This window comes from Archocentrus centrarchus, chromosome 12 (genome assembly GCF_007364275.1).
Source record: "Archocentrus centrarchus isolate MPI-CPG fArcCen1 chromosome 12, fArcCen1, whole genome shotgun sequence".
NCBI lineage: Eukaryota > Metazoa > Chordata > Actinopteri > Cichliformes > Cichlidae > Archocentrus > Archocentrus centrarchus.
In genome coordinates this window covers 11609209-11622260 of record NC_044357.1, presented here as the reverse complement: position 1 = coordinate 11622260, position 13052 = coordinate 11609209, and the positions used below count along the sequence as shown (strand labels likewise).

General features: G+C 40.5%; 1 protein-coding gene and 1 long non-coding RNA gene across 3 annotated transcripts in view; one reads left to right on the top strand and one right to left on the bottom strand.

The window, feature by feature from the left end:
• LOC115789555 (uncharacterized) overlaps positions 1–672 on the bottom strand; it is a 37285-nt gene extending 36613 nt beyond the window's left edge. Inside the window, exon 1 of the long non-coding RNA XR_004020706.1 lies at positions 611–672. This is a non-coding gene — a long non-coding RNA (uncharacterized LOC115789555). The remainder of the gene's footprint in view (positions 1–610) is intronic.
• On the top strand, positions 558–9142 carry tbx3a (T-box transcription factor 3a). Of its 2 annotated transcripts, none has more exons than XM_030743023.1 (7): positions 558–1665; positions 2678–2945; positions 3369–3515; positions 4517–4593; positions 4916–5073; positions 5636–6279; positions 7341–9142. In XM_030743023.1, the coding sequence occupies exons 1-7, from the start codon at positions 1274–1276 to the stop codon at positions 7785–7787; spliced, it is 2133 nt and encodes a 710-aa protein (XP_030598883.1). In that variant the 5' UTR covers positions 558–1273; the 3' UTR covers positions 7788–9142. The 2 variants fall into 2 exon arrangements, with proteins under 2 accessions (XP_030598883.1, XP_030598882.1); XM_030743022.1 differs by having other exon boundaries at positions 2678–2960.
• Positions 9143–13052: the final 3910 nt, after the last annotated feature.

The window sequence follows — 13052 nt, the reverse complement described above, 5'->3', positions numbered from 1 at the left end:
GGTCATATTTTCCTGAACTTTGATTTCAAAGGAGGTCGTTACTGGAAATGCTCCGCTGTTTTCCGGTGCTGATAAATCTGTGCGCGCAGATGTAAACTGCGAAGTGAAAGATTGAATTGTTATATTAAATTATGACACAATTCTAATAATAAATCAATATAATAGCCTTCGTGATGTTCCGAACACTATAACACGACAGGGGATGGGACAGAGAAGGAATTCAGCAGCGCAACACAACAACTCTCCGACAAAGCGAGCCGGTCTCCCGGCTTGGCTTGTCTGCTCTCTCTCCCTTTCGCTGGGTCTCACAGACCGACCAATAGCGCAAGTTCTGTAACGATGTTGACATATTCACACAACACTGGCTGAGGCAGGGTGGTGTTTCACGGCAAAGCCCTTTTTAGTTTCCAAACACCTTTTTATAAGTCTGAAGTCTGTCCCCTCCACCCGACCTGTTAGAACCACGCCTACGCAGCCACACAATTGGTCCGAAAGCGTCAAAGAGCCAATCAAACCGAGCGCTGCTACTCTCTGTTGCACACACATCCATACAGCATGAAGCCCTATGGGCCACAGAGGCGCTAGGAAAATCACGGAGCTGGGACCTTACCACCTCTCTCTCTCTCTGGCCGTCAGCGGACTCCTTTCTTTTGCACACGTCTTTCTCTGAAATGTGTGTGTGCGTGAAAGAGAGAGGAGGAATAAAGTGTGTGTGTGCGTGTGAGGGTACATGTCCGGAGCAAGTAAAGGCAGGGGGATTATTCGGCGCTATCGAAATATTTCAACACGTCGCTTTCGCTGCAGGACTGAAGCCAATAAGAAGGAACCCATTTTAACAGGAATGCCGATATTGTAAACAGCAGCAGAAGAGAAGGAATGCGCCGCAGTCAATTAAGCGACTCACCTCACTTGGTTTAATTCGACTAATGTTCGAAAGACACAGAAAGTTGTCCGCTGCGCGTTAACCTCCGAAGAAAATCGGCCTGGCAGCACTCTTGAAGATTAATGGAGAACACTTCTACATTTCACTTTGCGGACTTTTGACCAAAATTCAGCAAATGACTGCAGAGATTTCCCGGCAACTTGGGAAAAAATAGTGGATGCTTGTTCCTGTCGAGTTCAAGGAGGAATTTCCAACGCTTTCCAACTCCAGATTCATTTTTACTTTTTTTTTATTTTGTCATTATTTGCTGCTGTCATACGCAAGCCTCGCTGTTATAAGAAATATTGTTTTCCATTCAACCAGTCGTCTACATTTGTTGCCTGCTCTTGGATGAACTTCCTGATGAGAGATCCAGTTATACAAGGATCAAGTATGGCATATCATCCGTTTATACCTCACCGGGGTCCGGAATTTGCCATGAGTGCAATGCTGGGTCACCAGCCTCCTTTCTTCCCGGCCCTGGCTCTTCCTCCCAGCGGCTCCCTCTCTCTGCCGGGCGCCCTGGGAAAGCCGATCATGGACCAACTGATGGGAGCCGCGGAGACCGGCCTCCACTTCTCCTCGCTAGGGCACCAGGCTGCTGCCGCCCACCTCAGGCCTTTGAAGACTTTGGAGCCTGAGGAGGAGGTGGAAGACGACCCAAAAGTTCACTTGGAAGCCAAGGAGCTTTGGGAACTCTTCCACAAGAAGGGTACTGAGATGGTCATCACAAAATCCGGAAGGTGAAATATATTTGTGTATTAATCCAAATATTGTTTTAAAATGCAGAATCCTGTTGTGCGTGATCAAAATTCGTGATGTTATGTCGTTAGCCTATAGATATAGAGATCATTTCTACAGTTACTTTAGCCTTTACGTTTCTCTAACTTGTAATGGTTACACTTTCATTACAGCATAAATACGCCACAAATAAAACGCTAAAACGACCTTTTTTCATTATGAAATACAAACGCAGCTATCAGCTAGCTCTCTAAAGATGTGTATTTTTCGCTTGATAGAAAAAAGAGAGCCAACCTGGAGCTACAGAGCGAGTTTTCGTGTTCACACAGCCTGCAGAGACAGTTTACTTAGATGTCTTTATTGGTGGGAAATAGCCTACACTAAGCTAAAAGAAAGGGGATTATGCATGCAGCTCATGAATTATTAATATTAAACCTTGTAGTTCATTAGTTTTCACTTCAAAGATCTATACACAGTTTATGATATATTTTTCCCCCACTACCATTTTTATCTAAACTTTTTTGTCAGAATGCTCTGTCAAAATATCTCATACAGCGCTGTCTAAATTAATTTGATCATTATAGTAATCTTATTTTTGTGTGTGTGTGTGTGTGTGTGTGTGTGTGTGTGTGTGTGTGTGTGTGTGTGTGTGTGTGTGTGTGTGTGTGTGTGTGTGTGTGTGTGTAGGCCTTTCGTGGCATTAAGAATCAAGGCACCATTTATTTAGCGTTTGTCTCACATTCATTTTGAGAGCATATAGATATAATGTATTTATTTACCTCACACAGTTGCACACTTTTTCGGCTGCGTTATCGTTAGCACATTCATTAATAACACGCTGTTACGTTACACAATATGTTATAGCGATATAATACACTTCTTAACATGTAAAGATTGGATTATATATTTAATATACGTGTATATATATATTTTTTTTTTTTTTTTTGGATATTTTACCCAGTGATTTATTTTCCAAAACACTCATACTCATATTTTGTTTTTGTTCTGTTACAGGCGGATGTTCCCTCCTTTCAAAGTGAGGTGCACTGGTCTGGACAAGAAGGCAAAGTATATACTCTTGATGGATATAGTTGCAGCCGACGACTGCAGGTACAAATTTCACAACTCCCGCTGGATGGTGGCAGGAAAGGCCGACCCCGAAATGCCAAAGAGGATGTACATTCACCCGGACAGTCCGGCTACTGGTGAACAGTGGATGTCAAAAGTCGTCAATTTTCACAAGCTCAAGCTGACAAATAACATCTCTGACAAGCATGGATTTGTAAGTTCAACTAATGTATGTCAATTTTCCTATTTATCAACTTACCGTTTTAGTAAACACATGTCGTCATGATTTAAAATTGATTGTTTAGTTTTATTTTATCTAAGTACACTTTGTGTGTTTTTATTAACCCCTAAAAGACTCGTTTACAAAAATAAAATTCACAGATGTCCTTACGTTGAAATATGTTTTTAGAGTTACATGTTTATAATTATTTCAAATATTAAGCTTGACACTCAAACCCGCAGTAGTGCAGGTATATCTGAGTTTGTCTATTTTTTGTGAATGAAACTGTAAAATAACGCTTATATTTTAGCAGAATAGACCCCAGAACATAACACAGAATAAATTGTGTCCAGATCTTTTGCGTTATGTTCTTTTTTTTTTTTTTTAATTTATCATTTTTGTGACTGTGTGTTGCAGACCATTCTTAACTCGATGCACAAATATCAGCCTCGGTTTCACATTGTGAGGGCCAACGATATTCTCAAACTCCCGTACAGTACCTTCAGGACTTACGTTTTTCCTGAAACGGATTTCATTGCTGTGACAGCTTATCAAAATGACAAGGTAAGCAAAATGAATGCTAAGAAGACTAAGCTTATATTCTGAATATGTTCTCAAATATAGCCTTCCTTGCCGTCCGGACGCGCTTTCCTTTCTGCTCTGTACCTTTTTGTTGTCATAAAATATGAAAGACGTCATATTTGTTTGAGGCTGGGAGCTTGGAGTATCATAGCGTGGGCCGGGGGTGGGGGAGGTGGGGGGGGGGGGGGGGGTGGTTGCGGCTAAGTGCCACATTCACCAGCCTGTGGTAGAAAAGTCATAATTCAGAGGAATGTTGTACAGGTTATCTTTCTTTTATTTAATCACGTGGAAAGGATTTGGCACAGGCCCAGACTCCCATTCTCTCCCTCTGCGTCTTCGCATTTGTGTGTGTGTGTGTGTGTGTGTGTGTGTGTGTGTGTGTGTGTGTGTGTGTGTGTGTGTGTGTGTGTGTGTGTGTGTGCGTGTGTGTGTGTGTGTGTGTGTGTGTGTGTAAAGCCTGGGGTATGAGAAATGGGGGAAAGAAGAGGAGCGAGGAAACGTAAAGAAGGGGGGAAAGAGGGGGCATTGTAGCAGACCCTGGTGCGTGGTAGCCTTTTATTTTCTGTAAGGAAAAGTAAAATAAAATCAGAATCATCTCAGTGGCTCTTTAAAATAGCTGGAAACCCATGGCACCACATCTGCCCTCCCATCTGCAGTTCTAACACTGCCAGCTGGAGAGGAAGTGGTGAGTGAATAAAGTTTTGCGAAAAATCACAAACAACGCTGCATACTTCACACTCATGGAGAAACGTGCCAATATGAGGACTCGTGCGTTCTTTGTCTGCTTGCATCTTTTGTTTATGGTGTATTTTATCTCCAAAACCAAAAATAAGTCACTGAAAACTTTGGCCTCTGGAACCAGTAATCATTGTATCTTGTAAAGCTGGAAAAATGACTGGCTTACACTGACACTGAATGAGGACGTTTGTGGATGTTTCATTTCCCATTTTATTGTTATTTACACATAATTTCAATTATTTCAGATAACGCAGCTGAAAATCGACCATAATCCATTTGCTAAAGGATTCCGTGATACGGGCAATGGGAGACGGGAAAAGAGGTAAGCAAGAAGGAAAACGTGGATTGCTAATAAAAAAATTAATTAATTAAAAAAAAAGACTTACTTAAGATCTAGGCTACATGTAGAGATACAGTTATCTTGCTGGATTAAACTTGCGTCCAAGCTTCCACATTAACCGCAGGGAGTCTGGCTCCTCACAAGATTATACTAGATCTGTGGACTAATTTCAAAGTTATCCGTCGTTTGTATTAAAATTAGTCTCAATGAGCTTCTGCACTGTTACTTTTACTGCTGATATTGTTTTTTTTTTAACCTGACAACAGTGGCTACCACCTATAATAACCTGGCTACTTGTGCACAGGAAACAGCTGGCTCTGCAATCCATGCGTTCATACGAGGAGCAGCAGAAAAAGGAAAACGGGGCTTCAGACGACTCCTCTGGAGAGCAGCCTCCTTTTAAGTGTTTCGGCCAGGCCTCGTCCCCTGCCGTGTCTACAGTGGGCCCCCCACACCTGAAAGGTAGGCTGACAGACCCCACCGCTAGTCACAGCTCCGATCACAAGTCATGTGTCAACTCGTAAAATTTCCACTATGGCGAGACTTTTGCAGGGAAGCCGAATATAATGTGCTCAATTAACTTTGTGAAGGCAAGCTATGAATGAATAGCTGATCATTTGCATGAGGAAAACTGATAGAAAAATCATCTGCAATGACTGTCTCATTTAGATTAATACTGAACACTGTTAAAAAAGAATAGCCTCATCATAGCTGATGGCACAGTATTGTGTCCAGAGACAACTCATCAGTCTTGTACATCTGTTTTGGAGTAATTTGCAAAAAATACATTAAAATACTCAAAAAAGAAAAAAAATCCACTTGTTAATGTGCACCTTCAAATATTATTGGAAACAATGCAAATAAACGTCATCAGTCTTCTCACTGTGCAATAAATGTCCTGAATGTTTGTTTTCTATTCGACCTCTGAGGGTCAGCTGTAGTATCTCAGATAGTAGGAGTTATTATTGTAATGATGCGCCGATGTGCGAAAGGGTAACTGATATCCTACTCCTCCTACTTACAGACTTCTGCGACAGCGATGAGGACAGCGACGACGAGAGCAAAGATGGACACAATAAAGATGGTCCGGACTCCAGCAAGATTTCCACCACTACAGAGGACGGGAAGGATCATGAGGCGAGTCCAGCTAAGGGGCATCCATTCAGTAATAGTGACTCTACTAGCAGGATCCGCGAAAGCGGTCCCAGGACTGAAAAAAGCCAGGCAGACTCACGACAGAGCCCCATAACTGTTATCTCCAGTACCACCCGCTCTGGGGAAGAACTCAAGAGCCCGAACCAGGACCATCCCAAAACGGACGAATGTAGGTCAATAAGCAAGGACAGTTTCATGCCTTTGACTGTTCAGACCGACAGCGCGCACATAGGCCACAGCCACTTGCATAATTTTGGATTTCCTACAGGCCTAACAGGACAACAGTTTTTTAATCACCTAGGGAGTGCGCACCCGTTTCTCTTGCACCCCAGTCAGTTCAACATGGGAGGCGCATTCACAAACATGGCCGCAGGCATGGGACCACTATTGACAGCCGTGTCCACGGGAGGGGTGAGCACCATGGACACAGCTAGTATGGCATCGCCTCCGCAAAGCCTGACGGGGGCTCCAGGTCTGCCCTTTCATCTGCAGCAACATGTCTTGGCATCACAGGTAAAACCCGTTTTCTCTGGCCTAGGCCTTCCGCCAGCTTTGCGCAAACACGTGATCGGCTTTTTAGTGCAGCCGACTAGGCCCGTGTCCCAGATTTAATAAGATAACAGTATACCTTTAATGCTCATAAGTTAACAGCCTATGCGTATTTTAAACACGACGTGAGAAAGTGTGTGTGTGTGTGTGTGTGTGTGTGTGTGTGTGTGTGTGTGTGTGTGTGTGTGTGTGTGTGTGTGTGTGTGTGTGTGTGTGTGTGTGTGTGTGTGTGTATTGTTCTTGCGGGGGTTTGTTTATTTTGTTTTAAGGCCAAATAGGCTAATATTCAAAGTGAAGTCATGCAGCTGTATTTTGACTGCGCACGGTGTTGTAGGCACGGTTTTACTAGATTTCACTTGGGTTTGTTGTTGTGCACTTACTACTGGTTAAGGAAAGCTGGCTTTCAGAGACGAGGCAACCTTGCAAAAACTTTTTTTTTCTTTTTGTTATTTCTTCTGTTAGTTTTGTTATAAAGTCATTAATTCTGTGTTTAAGAGCCGCGATGGGGAGTAATGAAATACCTCATGGCTCACATTGGGAACGATTATTATGTTTTAATAGACAACAAAGTGTCTTTTTTCCCCCATTTGGTGTCAATGCAAGCCTTATAGCTTAGTTAATGGAAGCACGAGGCAACCGGGATTTTCGATTGCATTATTAATTCTTAAACAAGCACAAAACGTGTTTGTGCGGTACATCGTAAAGCTGTGCAGCTGAATATTCTGTCAGCACTAAAGATTTGTGAAAACTCTGCGTAAACGGACGCTCAGAAGCCACGACAATCTGTGCGCGTCAAATCTTCGTTTTGGACCAGTGAAAGTAAAATCCTGGAGCAATACGTGAAAAGTAGGCTACGTGTTTTAAACTTAGGGAAAGGGGGCAGAATGAAAGAAGAGAATTCAAATACATCTCTCAAGCATTTTTGCCCTTTAGGGCACGTATTGTTTTATTCTGTTAGAAGTTTTGAATGGTGTGATCCGCGGTGTGATATGTGGCTCACTCTCAGTTTCTCCATTTACCCACAGGGCATTGCCATGTCACCCTTTGGCAATTTATTCCCTTATCCGTACACATACATGGCAGCAGCCGCGGCAGCCTCGTCCGCTGCCTCCTCCACGGTGCACCGGCACCCCTTCCTGAACGCAGTGCGCCCCCGACTCAGGTACAGCCCCTACTCTCTCCCCATGACGGTACCGGACAGCACGCTGCTCACCACTGCTATGCCCTCCATGGCCAGCGGCGGGGCCGAGTTGAAAGGGGAAGGCATTGTACCGGCGAGCCCCGTGTCTGCTGTCACCCTGGATTCCACATCGGAGGTGACCAGTCATTCGTCCACAATATCCTCCGGATCGGTCTCCATGTCCCCAAAAACTTGCACGGAGAAAGACGCAGCCAACGAGCTTCAGAGCATTCAGCGCCTGGTCAGTGGACTCGACTCAAATCAAGACAGGCCACGGAGCGGCTCCCCTTAGGATTTTTGTGTGTGTGTCCTGAAAAGTGAAACGTATTGAAGGTGATGACAGCATTGACAAGGACACCCTCGTAGATTGATGCAGGTTTTAAAAGAAAAGCTCAAACCGTGAACTGTTGGACGTTTTCGTTTCTGAAATGCACTTTGTTTAATAACCATCAGATATGTATATTTCTTTCTATCTCTCTCGCTCTCTTTTTTTTTTTTTGTTAAATTAAACATCACTCGTATCCTATCATTTGAATACCGTACAAGTATTGAAACTGAAGCGCTGGCATGGGTGTGACTTACAGATTTAGGAGAAGTTGCTGCTGTGTCCTGTCTCCTAACTTTATTGTACACGGGGGAAATGTGTTTTTAATATGCACTCTGAATTGATTTGACTTATCTGAATTCACTACCGTTTGACCTACCTTTGAAAGACTGCTGTATTTTGTTGAACGCTATTAATTCATTGAAAACGTTGCATGCCCTCTAAAACCAAACGGAATGTCATTTCAACACTAAAAAGGTAAACGAAAAGTAGTGGAAAATATTCCATTTTGAATATAATTAACACGCATTCATTTAATTTTCTTTTCAATTAGGTTATGAACTGTAAAAAAAGAAATAAATAAAACTAAATTAGTTTTTCTTTATGCCTTTTTTGACATGAGAACAGGCCTGTTCTGAAATGACTGGTGACAAAAGTGTGGCCCAGACATGCAGGCAAAGGGAAGCAGGAATTTAAAGTAAATCTAGAAAAAGAAAAAGAAAAAGAAAGAAAAATGAAAGGTGGTCTTGATCATCGGTGTAAATAGGAATATATAAAATATTTATGTAATTATTTCATATTGTTATTGCTTGTAAATACAACTGAGTAGTTTGTTTCTAGGGATCTGTTCTTAATTTATTGTCGATATACCTGTGTAAAGATAGTTTGTGGGCTATTATCCTTTTGTTGCCATCTGCATTTATACCCCATTTAAAATATGGACTTTGACCCTTCCCAAATATCCACTGAGCTAGTTATTCACACTCATGTGCCATTGTATTTTCACTTGTCCCCGTGTGTGAAGTCCTACTGTTTAAGGCGAATGAAAAAGCGACAACGCACTGCACCAATGGCTTGAAAAAATATTATTTTTTGGAGAAGGGTTTTTTTTAAAGTGCTGTTGAAGTGTGAAAAAAAGTGGACAATCTTTCTGTTATTAACATACGTTGAGAATCTGATCGTAAAAGTGCCGCATACTCGAAAATATGAAGGTTTCTTTTGTGTTTCTTAAGTTGTCAGTGGGTTATGTTGTATTGGAGTTATGTCTAGTTTACAACATCGACATCGTGTTCTTGAAAGTTTCAATAAAATATTGAAATGCCTTTTTTTTTTTTTTAGTCTGTCTCTCACCTCATCCTATGTAACCGATTTAAACTACAAATTGGAATCTTTATCAATTTAAATTCACATGCCGACCTACAGAAGGCTGGGATTGTGCGTAAACGCCCCAAAACATGCTGCCACCACTTCGTGAAGTGAGTGTAGTCTCTGCCCACTTTAGGAACTTTAGGAAACTCGTGTGGCGATAATGGTCCAGGTTGTGTTCAAAAATTCCATTTAACATAAATCGAAAAGTTAAGACCCCCACAAACCCTTCCAGTTCAGGCATCATTACCTGAGATCGCTACCTGGATAAGAGGCCGCACATAATAATTGATCGCTTTTTCTTTTTCTTTTTTTTTTTTTTTTTTTATGTGGGTCTCGCGTGGTGTCAATTGCAAGGTAGGACCAATACATATATACTGTGAGTTAAAGTTATTGTGGAAATCCACGGGAAAGGTGGCGGTGTTTCAAAAAAAAATCCTGAAATTATTTGCAAGTCATATCCAGCATGGATATTGTGTTTTCAGGACGATAATTCTTTGGATTTGACATCTCATCTTGAAAAAGTCAAATTTGGCTTCTTGAAATTGTAAAGGTCCGCTGGTGAGTTTCGCAGTAAAAAGGACAGCATGAGAGCGTCAGCCACAGGAAGCTGACACGGACGAGGCGGCGTGGTGTACTGAAGGAGTGTTACTTTGGGACAGAGACTAAGACTACGACATCCCCTGATTACCCTCTCTATTGCACCTCGTGCCATGAGTTTATCAGCGCCGTATCTCTATTTGTATATTGTCTGGTTAATATGTAGCAAACCTGGCGCTAGTGAATAGGTGTAGACATGATACAAACTGTCTCAATTGGTCTGTCTTATTGCTCACCTGGCGCCTTCGATTGGCATATCTTTCTTTTTATTGCACGGAAGGCGACAATGCGTCTGTAATCGTACCAAGATACGACGCCCCCAAGCGGCTACAGCGCAGGTTTATTAACCGCACACCAGACCAAATGACAAATCCTGGGTGAGAGCTCTCTGAGGGGCCAGCGATAAAGTGATAACGATTGTTTGACTTGGTCATACAGCCACTGTAATTTCAATAATTTGTGACATTTAATAGCTAATAAAGGACTGTGTAATGACTTTGTTTAACACAACAAAAGTAGCGCACAAACAAATTCAAATGAAAGTTGGCGTGGCTGTGCGTTAGATAGCCTGATCTCACGTGGAAGACCACAGATCCTGTAAGGGACAACAAATATTGTCAATTGTAAGGGACATATAACAATACAACGATATAAAATCTAACAATATAACATATAACAAGAACAGATGCGCCGCATGTAACGCACTATTTGCGGCTTATTTATATGTAGATCAAAATTAATATTTTATAATAATAATAATTTATCAACTAAGATTTTTTGGTCTCTTTTTGACTCCAACCCCTAAAGGATTGGTGATTCTGGTTTCCACTCACCATTGTTAAGTTTTTTGTGTTTTTTTTAATCAGTGAATTAGGCTACACAATGAAGGTTATATCAGGAACTCATGGAATTTGAATATTTCATGCATCAAAATCTGATTTGTGATTTAAGTGTTCCCTTATTTTTTATTTTAATTATTTAATTATTTTTGTATCGGTGTATATCATTTTACACAAAGTCCTGCATGCACCCTCAACTTCTAACAGTTTGGCACCGGAAGACGACGTTTCCTACAGTTGCCTTTAGTCAAGATGCTTAACAGGTCGCGTTTATGTACGGATCAGTTGTGCCATCTAGTGGCAATAAATCAGGAGTCGCTTGAAAATCTTCACTGATATTTGTTAACTTCAGCTTGTTTGTTTCTCATACAACTAAATCCTTTTTTCCACTCACTTGAGCTCCAAAGCACTGATTTCTTCTTTATGTATGAAACGGTACATATTAGTAGTCATATCGCAAAAATAGCCCAAATGTTGTGCAGCTCAAAAAGGAAGCACTAGAAACAGTTTCAACTTGATGAAACAAACCAAAGATTAAAAAGTAACTAATACTGAAACATTTAAAGACACTTTTAATGACTTTAGAAGCATGATTAAACTGTTACTGCTCATCTCAAAGTACATTAAATGACAGTCTTACAGGTAATGGAGCATCCATCACCATCCCGCTTATGTGAAAACACATGCTTAAACTGAACTAATGTTTTTGGGGTTATTTTTTCTTCTTTTTTTAAAGCAATAAGAATTACAAGTATGCGTTTCAGCATTTAAAATTTCAGCCTATGTCTGTGCTTATGACTGATGCTAAACTCTTTGCTTTTTATATAATGTTTGATTAATTAATTTTTATCCTGCAGTAAATCTTTTACATCATGTTTAGATTAGTACATTTCACAATATCAGTGTAATCATTAGTGATAATCAGTACTATAAATAGCACAGTACTATAAATTTGCACAGTAAAGGTTTAAAACTACACATTAACCAGGCTTACAGAATGAAAACTGAATATTTAAATATACAAATATTTGTTCAGCAGTGAGTGGCCCAGTCACACTGCAGTCTAGCTCGTGGCTGACTCGACGTTATTTGAGAACAATGATAACTCTTAAATCTTCCCATTGTTGGATGTCATTTACAGTATAAACCTTTATACTTTTAGTTTTCTTTTAAAAGCCCCAGCAGTCTGTTATATTGTTCTCAATGCAATCCTGCTGCTGGCCAGCAGAAAAGACATACACTGTATATGATATTCCTGGGAGATCTTTTATACTATTTACACACATTTAACAGAAAGAAGGGGGTCTGCTTAGATTTAGACACCTTTCTGTTGAGAATAGATTCTTGCCATTTCACACATACCCTTCTACATGCATTTATGGGTGTATGTGCACAAAGACCTTCTATGTAAGCTTGTCTCTGAAAAAATATTGACATCCATAAGTCAAAATTCTGGGTTGTTATCTCGAAATTTCGACTTAATAACTCAAAAGTTCAAGTTATTTTCTCAAGTCCAAGTTATTTTTTCAGAAGATTGAGTTAGTGAGTTGAAATTTCAAAACAATAACCCTAAATTCTGACTTATGGATGACAAAAAAAAAATAGTTTTTGTTTGTTTGTTTCAGCAGTGGAAATCAGCTTCAATGCTTTTCTTTTTTTTTTTTCAAACACTGAACAGTGTTACTGTAGTATGAAGCACAAAATCCCATCAATCCTCTATACACTTGATGTACCTTACAACAAATTAGTTACATTTGATACACTTGTTTGTCAGAATGAGCATCATGTTATTGAATCTACATACAGTCACCCTGCTGCACGTCACTCTCAAAGCACCTCAAATGGTCTGAGAGATTTGGGGAAATTCTTTGAATTTAATGGCCTGCAATGCTACAGGGAAAAAAGGGAAGATCTCAGTTTTCCTGTCATATGAAAATCGTTTTTAAAATGTTGCTTCTTCTAAATTTTCCTAAATATGGGCACATCGGTGCCTTTTCTTTTTCAGTCTTTGTTTAGGAGCATGAAGGTTATTTTTCATAGTTTCACTTTTCTTTCATGAGGTGGCACTGCACTCTAGTGTCCAAGGAACATTACTACAGTTATAGTTTTGATAAAAGCAAAATAACTCTGTTGATTCATGCAATACATGGTTTCATATAAAATGTAGTACATGTGATATAACTAATGAATAGAAAATATTCTAGAAGGTCTGTATCTGGGCATGTAAGTTGTTGCCTGAAGAAAAAAATAGTACTGTGTGCCAGGCCTAAACAAATATTCAACATAAAACGATACTGGAACGTTTCAGAGCAGTTGTTGGATGAAAGCCTGACTACCTGCCTGATTGCTTGTTTAAAAGGAACAAGCCTGGGAGGAGTCCGTTGGACTTTTGTTGTGAGAAGGTGTTGCTCAAAATATCACCTCTGAG

Excerpts from the sequence above, each read along its gene's own strand:
- tbx3a (XM_030743022.1), top strand. The coding sequence starts at position 1,274 with ATGAACTTCCTGATGAGAGATCCAGTTATACAAGGATCAAGTATGGCA. Across the intron at positions 5,074-5,635 it reads GGGCCCCCCACACCTGAAAG|ACTTCTGCGACAGCGATGAG; the intron begins GTAGGCTGACAG and ends TCCTACTTACAG. Across the intron at positions 6,280-7,340 it reads AACATGTCTTGGCATCACAG|GGCATTGCCATGTCACCCTT; the intron begins GTAAAACCCGTT and ends ATTTACCCACAG.